Source organism: Podarcis raffonei, chromosome 1 (genome assembly GCF_027172205.1).
Source record: "Podarcis raffonei isolate rPodRaf1 chromosome 1, rPodRaf1.pri, whole genome shotgun sequence".
NCBI lineage: Eukaryota > Metazoa > Chordata > Lepidosauria > Squamata > Lacertidae > Podarcis > Podarcis raffonei.
Genome location: NC_070602.1, coordinates 48540281 through 48564491, shown reverse-complemented (window position 1 = coordinate 48564491; position 24211 = coordinate 48540281). Strand labels below are relative to the sequence as shown.

The following is a 24211-nucleotide window of genomic DNA, read 5'->3' as shown; positions in this document are numbered from 1 at the left end:
CATTAGTTGCTGCTTTAAGTGCTGTGATAGTGATTTCCTTAACTGTTCACTAAGTGGATCAATTCTTTGCTGGTGTGGAACTTCATGAGTAGTCATGTCTGTCTCAAATCATTAGATGCTTCCAGACACTTGCTAGAATCAAGTTAAAAGTTTGGTTTCATCTTTTGGGAATCCCTATCCAGACATCCTTCAGCTGCTGCACTATCTCAAGGAGCTAAACCACAACTACTCCCAAGAACTTCCCACATTCTTAATTCAGTAAGACTATGAATGCTAAATGCATGCAGCACAGGACACAACCATAGCTGTGTTAGGTAGGCAGCGCTGAGGAAACTATAAACCCCTATGGAGTAGAGAGAGGCTGGTGCCACCTATGGCAGCCCATATAAACACACCAGTTGCATAGGGAAATGGGTGCTCCTTTTCTGATAACAGCCCAAGGGCAAAAACACGTATGTTCAACTCCTATTCCATTAAGAACAATAGCCTTGTACTGTATAGGATTACTTACCATATGGATGTTAGGATTCCTGCTCCATGTTTGCAGTCATGGGATTGTTGTCTATCACATGACAGTGTATGTAGGACGATCCTAACATTGGCATGATATTATAACATGTTTTTCAGCCTGCTTGTTAGGGCCAGCTTTCTGTCAAATTGCAGGACAAGTAAGCATGCACTGAATAAGGGAGATTTTGACAAGAGGATGCCTTTTACAGCTGCTTCAGAGTTCAAGTAACTATAGAATAGTTGTTCAGATGCAAAAGAGAAATCCTGTTCACTCAACTAGTTCCCACCTACCTATTTTGAAGATTTAATAGATGTTTTACAAAAATGACACAAGTTTAGACACAGGTTCCTTTACTGATTTTACAGCACAGATGAGTTGGCAAATACAACATAAAATGGAAACCATTCGTTCTTTTAGAAACAAAAAGATACAATGAGATCACACAGATTTTTTTAAAATTGCGTTTTGGAGAAAAAAGCCCGTTCATTTAATAAGTTATTACAGTTGCTGTCACTTGTGAACACAAAGCAGGTCAGAACAAGGAACTTTGCTCACAAGAATTTGGCAGTATGTGGAAAAAATGAAGTTAAGTACAGCTGAGAGAACAGCAGAAGCAGAAGTGGCAATACTTCTCTGCCAACTAAATTAAATGGAGATATGTAGAACTGGAAATGTTTCTGCTTCATGCATGTGTTCAATGGACAAACCAGCTATTTTCCACAACAGAAAAAAATCCTGGAATAAATCCAGACTGGATAGCACAGGCTAATACACCAAATGAAGAGCCACAAAAGCATCACAATGTGTCCAGAACTGTATCTCAAACTCACTGTTCTGAGTCCTGCATTGTAACAGATGTCCACAGTTATTCAAAGAGAAGATCCTCATCCTTTTCCTCCGCAAGCAAATTAGCAGGCTCGCGCAGCTGTCCAGCTGCCCTCTGCAACTCTTGCAGTTTTTCGTTCTTTTCTTTCAGTATCTTCTTCTTCTCCTGGATCTTCTTTAATCTACAGAGAAAAATAGTGCAAATTATTGTAAAGCTGGTGTGCAGATAGCAGGTCATTCCTACATTCCACACCCCACCCCGAAATGTGACACAGCCATTATTGGGATTTTATTTCCAATTTCACAAAGTTTGGGGGAAAGCTAGGGCTTCTCATTCCCTGCAATGGCTTGGTGCACTGAGTGCTTTCCCACGCACCAGAAGGAGAAGGAACTCAACTGTGTTGTTATGTGTGGGTGTCGCATTCCCAGTGTGCCACCCCTTAGATGATAAATTGTTCCATTTGACACTCTGCATTTGAAGGCTTTGGTAAACATAAGTTAATATACATTTGTATTCCATTCCAATGAGAAATAGTTGACAGTTACAGGCAGGTAGCCGTGTTGGTCTGCTGTAGTCGAAACAAAATAAAAAAAATACCTTCCAGTAGCACCTTAGAGACTAAGTTTGTTATTGGTATGAGCTTTCTTGTGCATGCACACTTCTTCAGATAAGTGTGCATGCACACGAAAGCTCATACCAATAACATACTTAGTTGGTCTCTAAGGTGCTACTGGAAGGATTTTTTTTTTAATTTTGTTTCAAATAGTTGACAGTAATGGGCCATCAATTCTGTGGAACTTAGCTGAAAATTTAAGGACAAAATGTACCAACATTTGGAGATGGAGGTGTACTTTCCATTGTAGCTTTGAAACTTGTTTGCAGCCCTAATCACCTGCTTTCTTTTGGCACAATTATTTAAAAATTGAATTTCTTCCTAGAAAAAGTGAGGTTATTGCTTAGAGCAGGGGTAAGAAAAGGAACTAACTACCTAGTGTCCTCCAGATCTTTTGGAGCACAACTTCCATTAGTCCCAGCCAACCTGCCTGTGGGTTGATGGGAGATGTAGTCTAAAATATCTGGAGGACATCAGGTTAGCAAGGACTGTTGGGGGGGATCAGTATGAACTAGGTTGCACACTCGTACACAGTGGAATCCAAGAAGGGGGAGGCCATTTTTGCTAACTCCTCCTCACTGCAGGTTCCCACCCCAATAGACTCCACAGAGTTGTGAGACCTTGCAAAAAGAGGATGAAAACTGGTGGTGGAGCTCCAGGAAAAACATTGAGTGAGCAAAAATTCCCTCCTTTTTGGTTAACAGAGGCATTTGTGGGCTCAAAAGACTCCATCCCAGGGCATTTTCAGATTCATAATTTCCTATTTTTGGATTGCCAAGTCACTCACCTGTAAAACTCCTCTCGCTCTCGCTCATCCAACTCAGTTATGATATAAGAGAGTGTACGTTCAATCCTGGGAATAATCACTATAAAAAGAAATTGCCATTAGTAAGTATGATTCTATAAGTACAAGGAGGGCAGCCATGCAAAAATTAGTTATCCTGGTGATTGCCATCTATGTTTTTGAACATACATAGATATGTGTATAGTCTGATCTCCTGCCAAGGGATGCCCAGGTTGTCAACCCTTGAGTATTGTATTGAACTTTATTACGGCCATTGGCCCATCACACGACAGTTTCCCATACCAACATAATGTACATAAGTTAGATGCATAGTTTGTTGTATGGCACAGTAATTTAATCACTATACAGGATGGCCAGAGTGTGACAGAGCAAAAGGAAAAATACTTCACAGTGATGTGGTGTTCCAGGGGCCACAAACATAGTGGTGGTGAAAAGGTCATCTTAGGGAGATGGTTCTTCTAGATTCTGACCTCTTCCAAGATAGTACTATGAAATGGGGCCTTGGAAAAGCCATCCATCAGCACAGCTCTGAATCACATCATGGTATTAGGATGCATATTAGGAAGCTTCATTTACTACCCAATTTATGGTGGGCAGTATTTTTGGTTATGCTCTCCATTTGGACCTGGTTCAGATGAGACCCTAAGCCAAATGGACTGAGGAGGAGCAAAGCAGCTGCAATCTGAGAGCCCACATATTGCTCGCCCTGTTATGCAAACCAGCTCATTCACCATAGTTAGAGCACACTGATGTTTTGGACTACAACTCCCATCCATCCCCAACAGTTGTAGTACAAAACATCTGGAAGGTATCAGGCTGGACAAGACTAACTTAAGGATTATCTCCTTGGACTCACCATGCTCAATAGCATTCACACGCCTATTGGTTATCTTGATGGCTTCATCTAGTGTAACAAACGAAGTCTATAGAAAGGGAAAAGAATGAGCAGATATTTATTTGTGCAAAAAAGCATGATGCACTAGCTCTTTGTACCTCAGCCCTGAGCAGAGACATGTCAGCAAATATATGGGACTTTTATTGCTAAGAAAGATAAATTGATCTGGCATCATGCAGGCTTCTCACTCACTTGGTATTTCACATGCAAGTTTCCCTAAATAGAGTCTTTATTGACAGCTCAGTCTTCCAAACTTACTAGCAGTTTGTTTTCTGCACCAGTCCAGTATTAGGGGATGGCAAAATAGAAGCAGGCTGCCCACACTCCCAGTGCTGATTTACCCACATTCTAGTATTAATTTGCAAGGTGGAAAGCGGGGTGTGTTGCTAATTCTTGCACAGGAAACTATAGCCAATATACTGTTAGTGGCGAAGGGGTTATTGTACAATGTGTACATCCACATTGTGAGCATCACAAAGTGAGCACACAAAGTTCTACCAGGCTGATAATTCAGATTCAGCAACTCAACAAAAAGACCCAGCTGTGTGCTCCTTTCAAAGAAGTTGAGAGAATAGCACAAACTTAGTGCAACAAGGTGGGATTCTGTGCAAATGTCAGCTCATCAGTGTTTTGGAAGCCAAGTCCAAAGGCTGCAATCTAATTTCCCCTTAAACGAAAGCCATATAGCTACACCTACCCCAAAACCACTCCCTGGCACCACCATGCACCCCCGACTTCAGGTCAGAGCACAATATGCAGTTCCTCTTGTCCTCAAAGTATATCTTAGAAACAACTACAGATGATCAATTAGAAAAGGAAGCAGATACTTTAAAAAGACCTCACAAAGAATTATTATATATACAGCCATACCAGAGGCCCTTTTAATAGTTTTCTTTCTCCTCCTACCTGCAGAGAGGCCAATTCCACAAGGAGTTCTACTGCTTTGGCATAGTTCCTTTTCAGTTTGGCCAGCTGCTCCCCACCTCTGGCTAAACCAGTCAGTTCATAACCTGAAAGAATTCATCCAGAACATTTAGCAGCCTCATTAGCAACAAAAAATCAGCCACCAAACAGAAAACTAAACCATCAGAATATTTACTATAGGGTGGAGGATGGTTCCAAGCATGAGACAGCTGCAAAGCCACTCATCTCAGCTGCCACTTCTAATATGGAAAATACAAATAGTTGTAAAGAGATATATCCAATGGTGTGAGGACACTTGCAGAATGGGTTTCCACCAGTGTGGTAGAATTTCCCCTTCCTCTCCAATCCCTGTACCCTCAAAGTCTGATCCAGAGGGTTGGAGAACCCTCCAGAACAAATTTAGGAGTGGGGTGGAGGTAGGACTGCAAAAGGAAGGGGAAGTTCCATCACACAAGTGATATCGCCCAAAGAATACAATCTTGACCCTACTAAAGTAAATAGCATGAGTTTCCATAACTTCCCAAAGCTCAGGATTGCATTTTAAAAGGCACCATGTAGTATTTCTCGTGTTAACCTCTTCTACAGTACATAAAAGCAACCCATGATTTTTTTTAAAATTGAGGGCTAGTGCCAGCGGAAATCGGTGCAAGGGCTCCTGCTAGTGTAAAGGGGCTCCTCCCCCCCAAAAAAAATCTGCCATGGAAGGCAGTGAGAACCCTCAGAGCAGCACACAGGGGCAGAGAGGGGGGTTGTTTCATCAGGCAAGCAGAAATACTTGCACTTGACAGAATGATCAGAATAGTGCAATGTCAAATTCTCCCCTAAACATTTACAGAGTTGTAAATAGTCCACATAACCATTGCTATTATATTATACTACAGGCCAGTTACAGAAGACACAGTTTTCAAGGGTCTCAAACATGGCATATTAAAGCTAAGATCACATCAAAACCTCTTGAGATAAGGAAAAGAAAAATCACTTCTTACTGTCTCCTCCTTCTTGGTAATGTTCAAAAACTGGCAGGGTCACACCTGTAAAAGATACACAGCAGGTTGTGCAATTAATGAATTCCACTTCCTAATTTCTATTCTGGCTGCCATCTTGTTCTCATAACGCTCATGACCACACCCTTTGGGACCGAAAGCCAATTTGATTTTGGTTTATAGGGAGCACTTAAATCACAGTTTCCAAGTTCAGATGTAATGAGAAATGATGCCTTAAATGAACCAGAACACATCCTCTGAAGCTCAGTTTATAAAATGAGCCACATTTTAATAAAAACCCTGACAGACTGAAGTGTGCCCAGAGCAGGGCCAGCAGTAGTGTGAAAAGTCAGGAAACCATCCTATGATCAACAGCTGAAAGAGCTGGGTATATGTAGGCTTAAGAAGAAGTACTTAAGGCGAGACATGACAGGCTTCAAATATATGAAGGGCTGTCACAGAATATAGAACAGTTATTATCTATTGCTCCAAATTCAGAACAAACAAGTGAAAAAGGCAGAGAAGCAGATTTTGGATAAACTTGAGAAGCTTCCCCGTTTCAACAGTATCCCAGACAACCTTGGGAAATGGTGGGCTCTCCAGTGCTGGAGGCATTTAAAGAGTGGCTGGATAGCAATTTATCAGATTCTGCATTGAACAGGAATTGGACCTCGATAACCATCAAAGTCCACTCCAACTATTTGATTCTACTATAAGCCGCACTAAACAATGTGGTAATTTCTCCGTGACTTAAATAATTAAATAAATAGCATTTAAAATAATTATAACATGCGTAGCATAAAGATACACACCTGCTACATTGTCTTTCTTAGCTCTGATCTTGACCTGAGCTTTGTTCACATTCTGAATCACAGTTGTACTGCAGAAACAAATATGTATCAGTACGTATTCAACGGATTTGAGGAAGCAATTGCCAGTATATTTTCTTAGTTTTCATGAAGTGTGTTTAATGAGAACACAGCAGCATACATAGAAATGTAAAACCTGGTCCTAGCACCTGCTGCACAATTCCATGTATGTTTTCTCAGAGCAAGTCTCACTTGTGAGACTTAATCCCAGGACAGTACATACATAATACAACATCATGGTATCCTATAAAGCAGAAAAGTACTAGAGGTTCTGTTTTTCCCCAAATACAGTACTAAGCTGAATTAAAGGTTCCAGCTCTTGAACCAATAAAAATGCACTGCTGTTTTTCTTATTCATAAATGTGATAACAGAAATGTTTTATATCTGTGAAATGGGATGTTGCATTTTAAAATATTCCTACAATTTATTCCTAAAACGTTTCTGAAATCATGATTAGTGAACTGCCATTTTTATAACGTTCAAAGCAGTGACCACAGCAAACCATGCTGATCAGTCTTCAAAACATGCTCTGATGCGCTGTGGGCAATGCAGTGGTAATTTGTTTTAAAGAGTAATCAATGACTGCTACTGGAACACAAAGTCACAGAAACTCAAGGAATCATTTGTCAACTAGAAGAAGCTAAAATATGAAGGTAGGTAGTAATATTTAGAACACTGCGGAGTCTATCACAACTTTAGTGTTATTCCCTGCCCTCATATTTTTCTTCTGCTCGTTTATCTTTGCAGACACTCTGGAAATATATTTAATTTCCTATGGGGTTTGCATTCTACCTTTTCCTCTTATAGGATCTGCTGCAGAATTTTCATTTACCTCCCAATCACCCCCATAAACAGAAAGGAATGGTTCACCTCTTGAGAGAGGCCAAATGTCTCACACAGGAGTCCCCTCAACTACACCCATTTGTGAGCTTTACCTGAAGTCTCCAGCTGTGAACTTTGCCTCAGCAAGAGAAAAGGCTGCTTCTCTCATCACCTCACCCATCAACATCTTTGTCTGCAAACACAACCCAAAAAAAGGACATTTTCTGAAACCAATATACAGGTTACAATTGAGAGTTAAGTCAGGAATGGGCCTGTTTTGTTCTCGTTTTAAAAAGAGCAAAACTCGTTCCTGCTATTATAATGGTTCGTACATTGGAAATTCTTTAGCTTTATTTCACAGGTAAATTCAGTACATTAAAACACCCTACCTCAATAATTTTTTTAAGAATCTGCCGGAATCTCATAGTCAGAGCATCCGATTTCTTCTTCAAGAGGTTGCGACCTGTCTGGGCTCCTTTCAAACGGGCCTTCATGATGGTCTGAGCCCTGTCAAATTCAAAAAAGTGATAAATACTTTTGATCTTGTCACTGGAGAGGATCTGGGAAAAAGAGAAGATTGTTCCTGAAAAGGCACATTCCTAAAAACAAGAGGAAATATTCTTTGGCTCACAGAACTTGAACATACACTTACAACACATGTCTGACAGTCCAATCCTATGCTTATTTACTCTGTAATAATACCTACTGTGCACTGAAGGGTACATCATAAAAGAGGTTTAAAGAATCTCTCAAGGCAAATCTTTAAAAATGTAATATAAACACCAACAACTGGGAAACACTGGCCTACAAGCGTCCAATTGGAGAGCAGCCTCTACCAAAGGTGTCATGGACTTTGAAGATGCTCAAACTCAGGACGAAAGGGAAAAACAAGCTAAGAGGAAGGCACGCTGGGCAAACCCTCACCACGATCAACTCCTGCCCGGAAACCTGTGTCCCTACTGTGGAAGGATATGTGGATCCAGAACTGACCTCCACAGTCATTTATGGACTCACTGTTAAGACTGTGTTCATGGAAGACAATCTTACTTGGCTATGAGTGACAGAAGAAGAAGAAGAAGAAGAAGAAGAAGAAGAAGAAGAAGAAGAAGAAGAAATAAGCTTATAACCTTTAGGCTTAAATTCTAAACACGCTTGCATCCCCATACCAAATAAGCAAAGATGACAAACTCCAGTTTTATGGGGAGGCTGCAACAGAAGTGCTGCCAAGAGAACTTTAGAATTGGTTCACTCTGCCAAAAGAAGCTTAGCAACCTTTGTGCCTGAATTTTCACTTTTAGAAACATCGCAACCCTATTATAAGCTAAGTTCCTTACTGGAAACTCAAGAATTTGTTTTGCATTATGAGCTGTCTCTTCTACCATTCAACGCAAACCAAATCACATCACATACCACTTTTCTCAATATGAAGTTCCAGGTAACGTATGAACAGCAGCATGGACAGAGGCAATCCTATGACAAATGGTGGATATTTGAAAACTGGCACATAATGAGACAACCACTGCAGGCCCTTACCTCACTTTTATAATCGTAGCAAGAAGCAATAACATTGGCTTCACCTAACAGCTAGACACAGCTTGCTTTCTACATGCTTGCAATTATCTCAAAGAATGGTAGCAAGCAGCTGCCACACAGTAAACAACCGTCTGTGCTCACTCTATGGATTTGCCTGAATTCAATGGTTTTTGCCTGTTCAGTAATTGCTGTGTCCACCCATGATTCCCATGATCTCCAAGGAAAAGTAATTGGAAACATAACAACAAACTAATTTTGGGCAGTACTAGAAATATTGAATAAGGAGATTTCATGGCAATTCCTTAGAGAGTTTATAATATGTCTCCCAGGAACCGCCTAAGCTGGAAAACAACTTGAGGAAGAGAACTGGAACTTCTTCAAATGAAGGGAAGGTCTGGTGTCCGTATTCCTGCACTGACTGGCTTGCACCACTGCCTCTCTATGTCAGACTAACTCATTTACTAGTTGGAACAAGATTCAGCAAAACTGTGTGTGGATACTAAACATGGCTCTGTTTACTATCAAGAATGCCATGCCAGATTCAGCAAACATACTGGAAATATGGCTGATCTATGTAAGAAGCAAGAATCATACTCATAATAAAAACTCTGCATATGATTGCACTGCAAGGGTGAAATTTAATGCATACCTGCCTAGAGAAAATTCCACTGAAATCAGTGGGACTTCCAGGTTAACACAACAGTATGGCAATGTGCGAAAATGAGAAACTGCCAAGCTAGGCACTAGAAGTACAATTAATTGTATGGCACTTAAAAGAAACAGAAGACTTACAGCCTTCAAAATAAGTGCTCATGAGGAAACTCAGTTCTCCCTCTCAAAATTCAGTTTGAAAGCTGAACACAGTTGTTTGTTATTAAGAAGTTTCTATTTTGAAATTACTAAGGTTGCAATCTTGTGTACTAGAATAAGCTTTCTACTTTTGAGCATCATTTTGAGGCTTCACTTTCCTCTTTTTCCCCCTTATTTTAGTACTGCCCCTTCCTACCATCCTCTGACTAGTAAAAAGTGTCTCTAATACAAACATATTATTAATAATAGGAGACATTTCAAGCATTGCATAGTCTGATAAAATGACAACCTTGTTCCATAATTGTCAAAGACATCTGACCATATGACAAAGCATTTGCCATTTTGACCTGGAAACAACTCACATTTCACTTCCCCATTTTTTAAGCCTACAAGCCTGACTTGTCTGAATGGAGGGGGGGAAGACTCTTACATGACAGGTAACATCACCTTTTTATTCCAACGCATTCCTCCCACAACCCCTTGTAAATTTAACCAACGCCAATCAATACATTGGTGATAGTTATGGGATTCGAAACAGAATTTGATGAGTATCAAATTCTGCACCCCAAAGCGCTCTCCAAATTCAACGCGAATTGAAGCAATCCAAAATAGCTACCGTTCTATTGGGCTCTTAAGGCCGCTGAAAACGGATCGCACCCTTCCTTTGCGAATTACAAGGGTGAGAAAATGCACCCCCGTGACGGCGGCTAAAGAGTGTTTGTGGCTGATCTGTGGCAGCTTGAATTTGAGAACTCAACACCCCCCAGCGCAGTGTGTCCGGCTGTGGGGCCGCAGGGAAGAAACTGACCGCCCCCCCCCCACCGCCCAAGGGAGGCCCCGAAAGGACCAAGAAGGCCACTCACATCCGCGAAGGGAAAACCTCGATCCTGTCTTTGCCTGACATCTTGCCCGGGGTGGTCGGCGGAGATTGCTCGGGAGACGCCGATGGCTCCTTCGCTTCCTTCTCTCAGCTGGGCTCCCGCTCCTGTCACGTGACTCCTCTTGGTTACCAAGGGCACCGCGGCCTCCAGTTCCGCTTCCAAACACGAAGCCCCGCCCTCCACGCTGCACGTCACCGAGGAGTCACCTCCTCCTCCTCGGCTCGTCTCAGCGCCGCGTCAAAAGGCATAGAGCCAGAATTCTAGACAGGAGAGCTTTGGCAAAGACTCTATGGTTCAAAGCCCTGACTGCCGAGATAAGTGCAACTGCGGAGGACTCGCCGACTGTACGTCGCAGAGAAACGGATCCAGCAGAAGTGGAAATCCGCCACATGCTGTAATTCCCCATTGTGGCGCTACTCCATCCCTTGGATTTTTAATGATACAATCCATTTATCCTTCGCCTTTGTTGTTGCACGTTAGGCTCACACAGGCGGTCCAAATTCCTTATTTATTTATTTGGTATCCTGGGGCAGAAGAGAGAGAGCTAGAGCTGTGCGGAGACCTCCACTAGCTGAGCTTGACCGCGGCTGCACAGTGTGCCACTGCACATCAGCCACTGCGATATCAGCAGTAACAGGAGTTGCTGCAGTTTCACAACCGGATCTTATTTCGTGCGCAAAATTTCGATTCCCCCCTCCCCCGCTTTTAAGTATTTTTTTTTAAAGGCACTGGACACAAGCCAAGATCCATTAAAACAAAAGTACAGCTTAAAACCATTAAAGCAACAGTATAAAAGCAAAGATTCGGAGGATTCAAATAAAACAGCATTCAATATTATGAGTCAGCAGGGAGAGCTTGAGTACAAAGAGATGCATTTGCTTTATTTTAAGCTTTGAAATATTTAAATGCGCAGCACCCTTGCATGCGATTTCTTTTTTTGGCGGCGGGGGGTTGGGGGTTGGAAAGCCAAACGAACCTCAACTCCACCTCTAACTATGGTAAATGTACAATTCTGACTGCAACCTGAGAAATCCTTGCATTCTGCCTCGTCTTCCCAATACAAATAGCCGTTGTGACCATTCTACACTTTTCTATCTCTATGCAGAGAAGTAATTCCGCTGCGGGCGGGAGGCGCTAATAAGGTTGGGCAGTCGTGTCGCGCGAGCCTTTCCTTCCCGCCCTCCCCTCTATCAGGACAACCAAAGACTTATGAGAGCAGCTGGGTAGAAATGCTTCCGGCTACTTTCCCCGAAAATGCTTCCGGAAGAGGCGGGATGGCGGCTGCGCATTTTGAGGCGGGGTACACGCTGTGACCAGAGGCGGATACGAGCAGTCGGCCGAGACCCCAGCCCGGAGCGCAGAGAGCGCGGCCTGTGGAAGAGACAGGTAAGCAAGCGGCAGGAGGGCCGGCCGCTCCGGGGCGGCCTACGAGCGGGAGGAGGGCCGCTCTGTGACCGATGCCCGGCCGCGGCGAGCGAGGGGGTGGGTGGCTGGGTGTCCTCCGCCATGCGGGATACTCGCGGGGCGCGCCCGGCAGGCCGAGACGGAGTCTCCCCATCCCGTTCGTCGGCTGCCGCGCGAGGGGACCGCGGGGCCTCTTCCGACGTGAGGCATCGGCTTCCTGGCCGCGCTTCTCTTGGGACACAGGCCTCCATCGGTGAGGTGCGGGTTATGTCACAAAAGGACAGCCGTCCCCTCCTCACACCGCCGCGACGCCTCTCCTTAAGTTGCGCTTTGTCACACAGCCCCCACGTTTGGTGTTTCGGGGGGAGAACTAGTCAATAACCGTCCGGGGGAAAAACTGGACGGAGAAAAACGAGAGGGTTTCATAGCGATGTAGTTGTTGCGGCGACCATAATGTCGGCCCAGAACACAGAGAGTGACAAGGAGGTTTCTAAGCAGCGTTCTGCAAACATGCGTGTCTGGTATGTTTTCCTTTTTTTCTGCCAGTTGCAGGAAAATGGGAAATTTTTCCGATACCAGAACAGTCTAAATAGATGTTACTGTTCGCCGTATCATGATTTCGGTTTGGGCTGTTACAAATGAATAAATTGTCTCTCGATATAATTTTGCAGGATGCCTGGACTAAGTTGTAGGTTTTACCAGCATAAATTTCCAGAAGTTGAAGATGTAGTCATGGTCAACGTCCGCTCCATTGCAGAAATGGGAGCCTATGTTAGCCTACTGGAATATAACAATATTGAGGGCATGATTCTGCTCAGTGAGTTGTCCAGAAGACGTATCCGTTCTATAAACAAACTCATTCGAATTGGAAGAAATGAATGTGTTGTTGTCATAAGGGTGGATAAAGAGAAAGGTAAGTAAAAATTCTAGAGTGTTATTTCAAATTCTGAGTATGCAGTCTTATTCATTCTGTCATAGCTTACCTGTAGCTGGCTTCTATATAGAAAAGTAAAGTGGGTTTCTAAAACTTTTCTTCTTGAAACAAGAAGTGTTTTCTACTGCCTTAAGTAGATAGAAGTGGCATTTTTATGAGTTTAGAAGTTGTGTTTTGAGATATTTCTTTTTGTATTAATTAGGTTATATTGACTTGTCAAAAAGAAGAGTCTCTCCAGAAGAGGCAATAAAATGTGAAGACAAATTCACCAAATCAAAAACAGTAAGCTACCACATTATTGGTTATTCTAGTACTTTGCAGAATGGAGTGGGTGTAAATTCTACTGGTAACTGTGTACATGATATTTGAAAAAATGTACCTTGAGTTATTTTGCTTCATGATGCAGGTGGGGAACCTGTGGCCCTCCAGATGTTGGAGTGCAGCTCTCATCATCCCTAGTCAATGACCATGCAGATGAGGAGTTAGGAATCTGTCATCTGGAGCAAGGGTAGCCAGAGTATATCCTCCAGATGTTGCTGAACTCCCATCAGCCACAGCTAGTATTGCCAGTGGTGATGGGAGTTGTAGTCAGCTATACTGTGTGGCCACCATGTTGCCAACCCTGATCTGCAGGGTCACAGGTTCCCCACCCCTGCAATGACAGTTTATGCAATAGTGTTAATAATTGTTTAGAGTGTTTAGGACTTGCAAGAACTTTTCTAAGCCTGATTTAAATGAACAAGAGCATTGAGAAGAAATGTGATATATATTGTTCTGTATTACTGAAAATGCCTCTGGATTTACCTGCATGAAAGTGATTTTGTGTTAACTTTTGTCTGTTTCATCTTAGTTATTTATAAAAATTATATACCATTGTATCATAAAAATATACCACAGCAGGTTACAATATAAAAATATAAAACCTGACAGTGACATCGGAAAAAGTTAAAAACAAGTTAAAAGAAAAAAGAAAAAAGAAATTGAAAACCAACATCCATACACCATTGTGGGGGATGTACTCTTAATTGTCTTCATAGGCCTGGAGGAATAGATAAGCTTTCAGCAGGCATTTAGAAGTTGGCCAGAATGTGCCTGTTTAATCTCCATTGGTAAGACATTCCACTGGACTGATGCTAAAGGCTCGGTTTCTGATTCTTGTCAGGCACCAGACCAGAGCATTTCTCTATAACCAGGCTGTTGGTTGATTAATCATTCCATGGGCCTTTAAATGTGTTTGTGGGAGGGGAGTTATTGACTTGCTTTATTATGTTTTTTGTCTTCTCATTTTGTATTTTTATGTTGTGAACTGCCCTGTGAAATTCAGATGAAGAGCGGTATACAAAATTAATAAATAATAATAATCTAGAACAGGTAACTTGCCAATTTCCTGAATATGGGAGTCACCCACCCAAAGAGCATCCATCTTCCCAGGATTTAAACAGAGTTCATTGACTCTCATCCAGTCCACCACTGCATCCAGACACCAGTCCAGAACTTTCACAGCCTCTCCTGATTCAGATGTTAATGGAGAAATAGAACTGCATGTCATCAACATACTAGTGACACCTCAATCCAGAATTTGATATATAAAGAAATAGAAGGGAGAGCCATAAACTTGATGTGTTAATTTGCATGAACAACACTGATATTTGTTGGACCCATTTGTTTTTATATTGCATACAAATGCAAGTTGCAGTTCAATGTGCAATATACAGCATGACTATAAAAGTAAGAGAGTACTGGCTCCATTTCAGAATTTTATGAAGAATATTAAAGAAGCTGGCAAAATTTCAGTGTAGTGTGATAATATGATGTAGCTTTATAGTTGTTAGGTGGGTGTGATAGTATGTTCTTCTGTGCAACCTTTTCCTACTGTTGAATGGTTTCTGCACCAAGATGAGCATTTGTAAGTGGTTTTGCACTTGAGTCTCAGTTGGATCTCCCACATCTGCAGTTTGCATTGCCCAAAAAGTTTTTAATTGATCCTTGTGGGACAGTGGCAGTAGGAAGGATGGAGGATCCTAATCCAAATTGGGATGGAACAAAGGGCAAAAAGCCTCTACCTCTCTTTCACTCTCACACACACCAGGGGGCCAAAGCAGATTGGACTTCCAGCACCTGCAATTTGCTGCTTTCCCCACTTCTTCCTTTAGGCAGCACAGGGGGAGGGCCAAAGAGGAGAGGACCAGATGGCAAGCCTCAGAGGATCCCTTCTAGCCTAGAGGTTTTGTGTCCTTGGGGTACACTTGTTTTACTGTATTATACTACAATAAAATTAAAATAACTACACAGATTCTTATTTAAACCTTTTTAGGAAAAGAAATCTTTAGTGGCCTCATTCACATTTCACAGTAAGCCAAACTATGACTTACTGGGACCACACAAACATTCCTGAAAGGAGCTTGCACCCTCCTTGCTGCTCCTTGATATTTTTAGCATAGTGCAGCACTTATACCAGCATCAAATTTGCTGGTAACACCAAACTGGGAGGGGTATCCAATGTCACAGAGGACCGAATCAGGATCCAAGATGACTGTAGTAGATTGGAGAACTGGGCCAAAACCAACAAAACACATTTCAGTAGGGACAAATGTAAGCTGCTTCACTTAGGCAGGAAGAACCAGCTGCACTAATATAAGATGGGAGACACCTGGCTTGCCGGTAGTCCAGGTGAAAAGGATTTGGGGGGTCTTAGTAGACCACAAGCTTAGCATGAGTCAACAGTGTGATGCAGCTAAAAAAACCTAACGCTGTTCTACGCTGTATCAACAGAGGTAAAATGTCCAGATCAAGGGAAGTAATAGTACTTTGTCCAAGCTGGAACATGTGCAGAGGAGGGCAACCAAGATGACCAAGGGTCCTGAAACCAAGCCTTATGAGGAATGGTTGAGTATGGTTGGGTATGTTTAGACTGGAAAAGGGGAGATAGTATAGCCATCTTCAGATATCTAAAGGGCTGTCAAATGAAAGACGGAGCAAGCTTGTTTACTCCTGCTCCAGAGGGTAGGACACAAACCAATGGATTCAAGTTACAAGAAAGGAGATTCCGACTAAACATCAGGAAGATCTTTGTGACAGTAAGACCTGTTTGGCAGTAGAACACGTTTCCTATTGGACTCTACTTCTGTGGAGGTTTTTAAGCAATGGTTTGATATTCACCTGTCATGTATGCTTTAATTGAGATTCCTACATTGTAAAGGGTTGGACTAGATGACCCTCGGGGTACCTTCTAACTCTACAATACTGTGATTCCTCACTGGCCATGGTTAGCTGCTATGTAGAGCTAAAAGAACTGGGGTGGAGCAAGGTGGCTTGTGTTCTCCTTACCAGGAGCCAGCATCTTTGTGTTACGCCATGGTTTGACTTAATGTTAGGTGTGAAGGTGGCCAGTGTTTCTTTCAGAAAGGGTATCTTAATATGCAAAATGTCACCCTTTTGTATTTTTTCATATGAGTTATTCTTCACATTGGAAGTAATTGTATGCATTTTTGAACATTTTGCTTGTTGTATGTAGGTTTACAGCATCCTTCGCCATGTTGCTGAGGTTTTGGAATACACAAAGGATGAACAGCTGGAGAGCCTGTTCCAGAGAACTGCTTGGGTATTTGATGACAAGTATAAAAGGCCTGGATATGGTGCATATGATGCTTTCAAGCATGCAGTGTCGTAAGTACACTACTTTTCCAGCTTGTATTATTGCCCCTAATCACAAACATTTCAGTGGGTTTAGTTTGTTATAAAATGTCATATGCAACGAACCTTCTTTGCCTGACTGATCACCAAATGTCAGTTCAGATACAGCTACTTTTGGTAATGTTTAGATTTTAATGAGGTTTAAGGGAAAATAAGAGGGACGCAGGTGGCGCTGTGGGTTAAACCACAGAGCCTAGGGCTTGCCAATCAGAAGGTTGATGGTTCGAATCCCTGCGACGGGGTGAGCTCCCGTTGCTCGGTCCCTGCTCCTGCCAACCTAGCAGTTCGAAAGCACGTTGAAGTGCAAGTAGATAAATAGGTACCGCTCCGACAGAAAGGTAAACGGCGTTTCCGTGCACTGCTCTGGTTCGCCAGAAACAGCTTAGTTATGCTGGCCACGTGACCCAGAAGCTGTACGCTGACTCCCTCAGCCAATAAAGCGAGATGAGCGCCGCAACCCCAGAGTCGGTCACGACTGGACCTAATGGTCAGGGGCCCCTTTACCTTTACCTTTAAGGGAAAATAAATATTAAAGACTACAGAATATCCTGCAGGACTACCTTTCTGCATTCATTTCTTGTTCATGCTTATTGCTATTGATGGAAAATTTCTTCATATTAAAACATGTTCCTGAGAAGGCTTTGCAAGAATCCTTCATTTCACTGGTCTATTTGAAATGGATTTGTTTTGTATCAAATTCATGTGGTCACATGAGCCCCTACCTGCAAACTGAATTAAGGCAGTTGAGATACCATAGAGCACTACAAACTTAACAGCCATAGCAGAATGTGCAGATGAAGTTAAGACTAATGATGCACAAGGTCTGCTTCTATGAGATTAGTATGTTTAAATAGCAAGTAGTTTACTCAGGAATAGGTTTGTGTTAGATTTTAACTGCTTAGATAAGTGATAGCAATCTGTTATCTTATGTATGGAATTATATTTGGAAACATGTATAAAATTCAAAGTGTCTGTTATGGTGCAAGGAGGTTTTTTGTAAAAATTCTTTTTTTATGTTATCTAACTCCCCGTTAGCCTTAATAAAATGTATACAGGGCATAGTAACAATTGTTGAAGATGAAATTGACATAGCTGCAGTGCTTTTTTTCTGGGGGGGGGACAAGGGTACGCATACCACTAGACATTTTGTGAATCTAAGTTTGGCATCATTGAGGGGCAGTATTTCAATATGAGTAGGAAAATGAGAGTACCCCTAAATGTTATTTTAGAAAAAAAGCACTGCATAGCTCAGATGTATTTAATATGTTCTGGTAATTCTCTGAAATAAAGAACATACTACTTTTCTATAATAAATTAAATATAAAATATTACTAGTTACAGTATACTTACATCAGAGTCAGAGAACAAAGATTACAAGATAGTTGTTTCACTGAAAAATGGACTAATGTACTAGAATAATAAGTGCATGTACACAAGGATACCCTTATTAAGAATATTATAAAATACAATTTTTAAAGGATGTAACAGTTTAAATTTATGTCGATAAAACAATTGTTATAAAGTAGTAATTTTGAGGGTTTTATAAATTTTTTTCTCTTGAGAGAATGTAGACATACTTTTTGTTTACAATATTTAAAGTTATATTAAGAAGTTACATTTTGTAATACTGCTTGGACAGTATTGTACTATAAATTGTGTTTACAAACAAATGATGGCTGGAATGATTTAGGCCAGTACCTATTTCTTAACCATAGGCAGGAGAAAGACTGGAGAACATGTTCATGCAAATCCCTCCTGCTTTCCATTATCAGTGTTGAGAAATGCCTCAGTGTTGGTCCTTTCTCTCCTGTTAAAATGCATTTTAAGGAATGCTGGCAGGCTTACATTTATGGGTTTTTTACTAGGGATCCTGCAATCCTTGATGGACTAGATCTGACAGAAGATGAGAAGCGTGTGCTAATTGATAATATCAATAGGCGCCTGACACCACAAGCAGTCAAAATTCGAGCCGGTAAGTCCCCAGAACAGAATTGATTAAAGAAACGAGGCTTGTTAATTTAGACTGAGCTCCTCATTGCAGTCTTATGGAAGAATATCCTACATGGATGAATAAAGATATGCTTGGTGAGTTTACTTTGACAACAAGTTTTCTCCACTTATGTTGTACAAAATGTTGTGAATGAGATCACACAAATAAGCTGTTTGACTGGATTCCTGTAAAACTACCTGAAGCTTGTCATTCATTGCCTTTAGAGTTTATAGTTGTGAGTTACTTGAGCAATCTAACTAGTCATTTAACTTTTCATGTTTTTAACTTAGGACTTCCCTAAAGCTTCTTGAAGGAATATGACGGTCTCAGACCTAATTATGCTATTATGCAAGATCAGGCTCGACCACAGCAATACTAGTTGCATGTTATGAATCACTGGGGAGTGGTTGCAGGATTGTTGAGGCTAATCCTGACATGTCTGCTAGCTCATAAACTAGTTTTACACAGAAATTCTGTCTGAAAGTTAAAATGGGAAGCACAAGGGCTTTTTTGCATCCCTTTTATGACCATGTTGAACAGTGCAGGAACTAGGACAGCCCTGTGGCACCCAGTTTGACATGAAGTCATTCTCATTAGGCTTGGATGTTCAGCCAGCTGTGGAACCATCTAACTGAAGTATTGTCATGCCCATAGCTTGCCATCTTGTTAACAAGATTGCTTTGCAAGAGTCTGTATGGACTGTGTGCACAGTGTTCTATTGATCTATCAGACAAGCCATGTCTTAGCTACGAAGTTTCAGTGCACTTGTTCTGATTAGAGATAAATTTATGGGAGGGGTATTAAAATACAGAGGGCTGAGTAATAATAGAATAAATGACAGGTTTTAATCTCTGCCATCTTTCTTGGATAATATTTTATCTGTGTTTTAACGTAATCTGTCATTATGACCCATTTAGATATTGAAGTTGCCTGTTATGGCTATGAGGGTATTGATGCGGTGAAAGAAGCTCTCAGAGCTGGCCTGTGCTGTTCCACAGAAAGCATGCCTATCAAAGTAAGTGACAGCCAAGATGTGTGTTCTGGAAAACTATGAATATGAGAAATTTGCAGCGTCCTGCATCAGCTGTGACATTGGATGATACCTACTTGTGGTTTTAACATACACATCCATGATAGACCTCATGTAAATTGCGTGTGTGATGGAGAAGGGTGGTGAGGTGAGAGAAATCCTCTTGGAGTAGTCCACTTGAGAGGAAATCTAGTTATGACTTTGGGAATGTCCCCATTTTACTGGGGGTATTATGTTATAGACAACTCCCAATTTGTGCAGGGGTTGTACTCCGGATCGTCACTTGCGACAGCAGGGCGCATGTAAGCTCTCCCTGTTACGCCCTCTTCCGTGTCTGACAACAGTGCGCATGTACCTTGAACACATGCAAAATAGCTGTTGCCTGTATTTATTTCACATTGTGGCATTTTTAATATGAACTGTTTTCCCTTACTGGGGCGAAAATCGTTGCAAGAGAAAACAAGACACAGTTATGTCCTCTTTTGCTCATTACTCATTACTGTAATATCAAAGTAGCATTTTCCACACATCCTGGAAATCCCGTTTTTCTCTGTGGTGGTTCAATATTTTTTCCAGACATGTAGGCTTGTTTTTGCACACCTCTTGTAGATTAATCTGATAGCTCCTCCTCGATATGTGATGACCACAACAACACTGGAGAGGACTGAAGGCCTTTCTGTCCTTAGCCAAGCCATGGCTGTTATCAAAGAAAAGATTGAAGAGAAGAGGGGAGTCTTCAATGTGCAGATGGAAGTAAGTATACTGCAGTCTCGTCTCTTCTAACCAGTGCTGGTTGCTAACCTGAAGACCACTTTCCTGCTCCTTCAAATTTTAAAGATTGTGGGCCCCAACTTTGGAGAAAGAAAGATACTCCCATCCAATCCGCTATCTTGTGTTTATTTCACTTGTTACTTTTCACACAAAAATCCTCCAAATGGCTTATAGACTTTAACTAAAATACAACATTTGAACTAGAATAATGATTCAAAACAAAATTCACATTTTAAAACCAGAATAGCAATACATTAAAAGCGACCAAACTCTAATTATAACTTAACAACAAATACTCCACAGTAGTTCAGGAACTGGTGACTTCAAGATTAGATTACTGCAGTGCACTCTGTGTGGCTTCCCTTGCCCTTGATCCAGTTTGTGCAGAATGCTGCAGCATAGTTATGGACAGGAGTGAGACCCTTTCAGCATATAGCACCCCAGAGATCTGCACCGGTTGCCATATCAGGCCAAGGTCAAGGTGTGTTGTGGTAGCTTGAGCTTCCAAAAAATTTACTTGTCCATTATTTTTAGTACTTGGACCATACTGTTAATATCCTTATACTGTATTTGAACACCATCTTTTGATCACAAATATGATCAACATTTGGGCAAGTACCCTGTACTTTGGTGCTGAGGGGAGGTGTCTCCCTAAAGAGAGTCTTATTTAACCTTGGTCAGCAATACATTAGTCAGAACACTACAGCATCCTTCTCTCCCCTCTTTCCCCTTTCCTTCCCTTGACCTGAAAAGTGGCTAAAATGGGTCTGTAAGGACTGGGGAATAGTTTGCAAAGAAAGGTTATGTGAAGGTAAAGTCACTGGCTCTGCAGCTGACAGGTTTTCAGGTTGCTCATTTTGTCCAGCAGGGGGTATGGTGCGCTTTCTTCACCGCAGTTGCCTTTGTTCCTAACTTTAGCATAGCAGCAGAAGCTGACATCTTAATAGAAAATGTGTGAAAGGATTATTAAACACTAGCCGTATTTTCAGCACACAATTGATACTGATCCTTCCATTTATTAGAAATGTCACTTCTTCTTCTTATCTCAAGTAGGAAAGATACAGTGGTACCTCGGGTTAAGAACTTAATTTGTTCTGGAGGTCCGTTCTTAACCCGAAGCACCATTTTAGCTAATGGGGCCTCCTGCTGCTGCCACGCCGCCACTGCGCAATTTCTGTTCTCATCCTGAAGCAAAGTTCTTAACCCAAGGTACTATTTCTGGGTTAGCGGAGTCTGTAACCTGAAGCGTCTGTAAGCTGAGGTACCGCTGTACTGGAAACTGTATATGTAGAATGCCTTTGAGTAAATTCTGTTTGCACACAACTGGCTGCTATTGGGAATTCAGCCCAAACATTGATTCCAGGGGACACTATACTCTCAGAGCACAATGCTCCATCACAGGTATGATGTGGATTTAAAGTAGAGCACTTTTATATCTTGTGAGAGAAATTCACTTAAGTTGTTGGGTAGTATCTCATATACTATCTCCAGGTTTAACCTGCTCAGCAAGTATAAAACATGAGTATTATTATTTATTATTATAAACTGTCTCAAAGCAATTTGACAGAATAAAATACAACACAAAAAAGCTATTTAGTAGTGGCAACAGTTGGAAAAGGTACTGCAGGGAACTGGGTGGTGATCTTAAGACTACAATCACAAACCAGGCAGTATGCTGCAAACTGAGCTGCAGTGAAACCTCCTTGAGGACTCAGGCCTGCAAATAAGTGTTTGAGATGGAGCTTTGAGAGCATCATTTGCAGGACATTATTACAAACTACTGCTGTTCATTGGTCTTGCAGCCTTTTGGCAATGTATCTAGCAGATTGATACATCATTGTTTTTAACATATGGGCAAGTAAACTGCATTCACTCTAGTTGTGTGAAGCCCTTTTGATGGAAGCACATGTGTTTAGCTGGTTTCTGGGTCACACTGAAAGATAACTTAAATGTTGATCATATTTGTGACGTTTCAGCCCAAGGTGGTTACTGACACTGATGAGACTGAGCTTGCAAGACAGCTGGAAAGATTGGAGCGTGAGAATGCTGAAGTGGATGGAGATGATGATGCCGAGGAGATGGAAGCAAAAACTGAAGACTAAATTACATGGGATTAAAGAAAAGGGTTGCAGTTATACAAACAAACACCAGCCAGTGATTTTGAGTGATAAGGTGTCTGATATTGAAAACTCCACAAGAAAAGACTTTAATATTTTTGAATTTTAATTGAGACCAAATTTTGAAGAGACAAGAAACCATCTGCTATCTGCTTCAAAAGTGCTGCTTAACTTCCTCAAAGGGAAGACGCTTCTCTCTGAAGATGTAATTCCCTTCCCCACAATAAACCAGGCATTGTCTAAAGGTTGTATTTACTATCTTCATATCTAACAAATCAAGATGGGCAACCATTCAGTATGTCTGGTAGTGAGGTTTCTGGAAATTAAACCAGTATTCCTCCACAGACTGTACTCATGCAAATATTCAATAAATTTCTTGGATATTTATCTAGGTTTTTCTTCTTCCTCTTGTCACATTCTTAAGAGAGTTTTAATGCACGTGGGGCAAAGGTCTTGCTGCTAAAGGCGATGGAAATCAAGTCAATTTAACTGCCATTCAGCTTCTGAATGTGGAATTGGGGAAGGGAGATGCAGAGGGCACCATCTTGTCCTTTGCCTGATGCAACAAAATGTCTTGGGCTAGCTCACAACCGCCCCAAGAAACATCAGTGATGTGATTCCTGCATTGCAGGTGGTTGAACTATGTGACCCAACTCTACACGTCTAAGCTTCTGTGTTCATTGTCGTGCACCAGAAAATCCAGATACTCTGCTTGGGTTGGGTTTAAATGTTGCTACAGAAAGAAGGTATCTTAACTTACAAAATTTGAATGAGGTGGTAGGAATCCTGCCATCATTTTAAGTTAATCATTTGATGTTTAAGTGAAGGTATAAGGCCAATTTCTCATGTAGGGTTTCCTTATTTCATGAGAGGGGAAATGTAGATAGTGAACATGCAAATTCAACAGTATTATAGATTCAATATTATAGGAACAATTTAGGAAGCATTGAGAAGTACACACATGCTGCAGTACACCTAAAAATTCTACAGAGATTACGATCACATGTTTCATTTTCACAGCAGCTTTTGGTGGAACAGAAATCCTGAGAACCTTCACGTGTAATTGTGTATTTCCCAGTAATCCCAGCTGGGAGGAATGCCACTGGGGAAAATAGCCTTTTCTGCTCCTAGGGTAGAAAACGAAAATGGTTGCATTCCATATGGCACACAATACAAATACGGCTGCAAACTTTTCCCCACCAAAGGAAATCTTGAGGACCTCAGAAAAGTTCTGACAAAAATCTCAGACAGGTGACTTCTCACTTCTCCCTCTCTTGATGTGGGTGGTCTACAGGACAAAGAGCAAACACCTGGTTCTGATTAGATCCTGCAGCTATGTCTGTTTTCATGAGCCTGACATCACTGTCTGTGTTGAGTCTTACACGCATACAGGCTTCTACCTGTCTTCTATGACATGAGGTTATGTTTACTACTAAATCTGGAGCTGCTTGTGATGACAAGTTAAGCAATGCTGAAAATCAGATCTCTGCTTTGAACTCTTACCTACACTCAAATATTCAGCCTCCACCTTGTTTGTGTGTGGAATGCTATAATGTACATGGTAATCTATGTGTTTTATATTGGTTACTTGAAACTCCAGGTGGCATACAGTAAGTCAATATAAAAAGATTAAAAAGCACAATAGTACAGTAAAGTTCAATACTAAGATCTGAAAGCAGCACAAAACAATATGAAAGCTAGAAGTACCTCATTAAAAACCATCACACAGCACAGACTAGAAATAATTAGCATATATCAATCTTTAATTGTATTAAAGATTCTAAATGGTATTTTCCCGC

The 24211-nt window shown here is 41.4% G+C and overlaps 2 protein-coding genes across 3 annotated transcripts; one reads left to right on the top strand and one right to left on the bottom strand.

Annotated features, from left to right (window-relative positions):
• Window positions 1–844: 844 nt before the first annotated feature.
• Window positions 845–10646, bottom strand: ATP6V1D (ATPase H+ transporting V1 subunit D). Its single transcript, XM_053385586.1, has 9 exons — window positions 10456–10646; window positions 7639–7756; window positions 7363–7442; window positions 6370–6437; window positions 5561–5605; window positions 4557–4660; window positions 3612–3678; window positions 2738–2816; window positions 845–1518 (listed from the first exon to the last, which is right to left on the bottom strand). Exons 1-9 carry the CDS (start codon window positions 10494–10496, stop codon window positions 1377–1379), a joined length of 744 nt encoding a protein of 247 aa, XP_053241561.1. The 5' UTR covers window positions 10497–10646; the 3' UTR covers window positions 845–1376.
• Window positions 10647–11670: 1024 nt separating this feature from the next.
• On the top strand, window positions 11671–22656 carry EIF2S1 (eukaryotic translation initiation factor 2 subunit alpha). Of its 2 annotated transcripts, none has more exons than XM_053385576.1 (8): window positions 11671–11859; window positions 12549–12790; window positions 13014–13093; window positions 16326–16477; window positions 18370–18476; window positions 19412–19509; window positions 20134–20277; window positions 22272–22656. In XM_053385576.1, the coding sequence occupies exons 2-8, from the start codon at window positions 12550–12552 to the stop codon at window positions 22395–22397; spliced, it is 948 nt and encodes a 315-aa protein (XP_053241551.1). In that variant the 5' UTR covers window positions 11671–11859; window position 12549; the 3' UTR covers window positions 22398–22656. The 2 variants fall into 2 exon arrangements, with proteins under 2 accessions (XP_053241551.1, XP_053241541.1); XM_053385566.1 differs by lacking the exon at window positions 11671–11859 and adding an exon at window positions 12273–12398.
• The last annotated feature ends 1555 nt before the right edge of the window (window positions 22657–24211 follow it).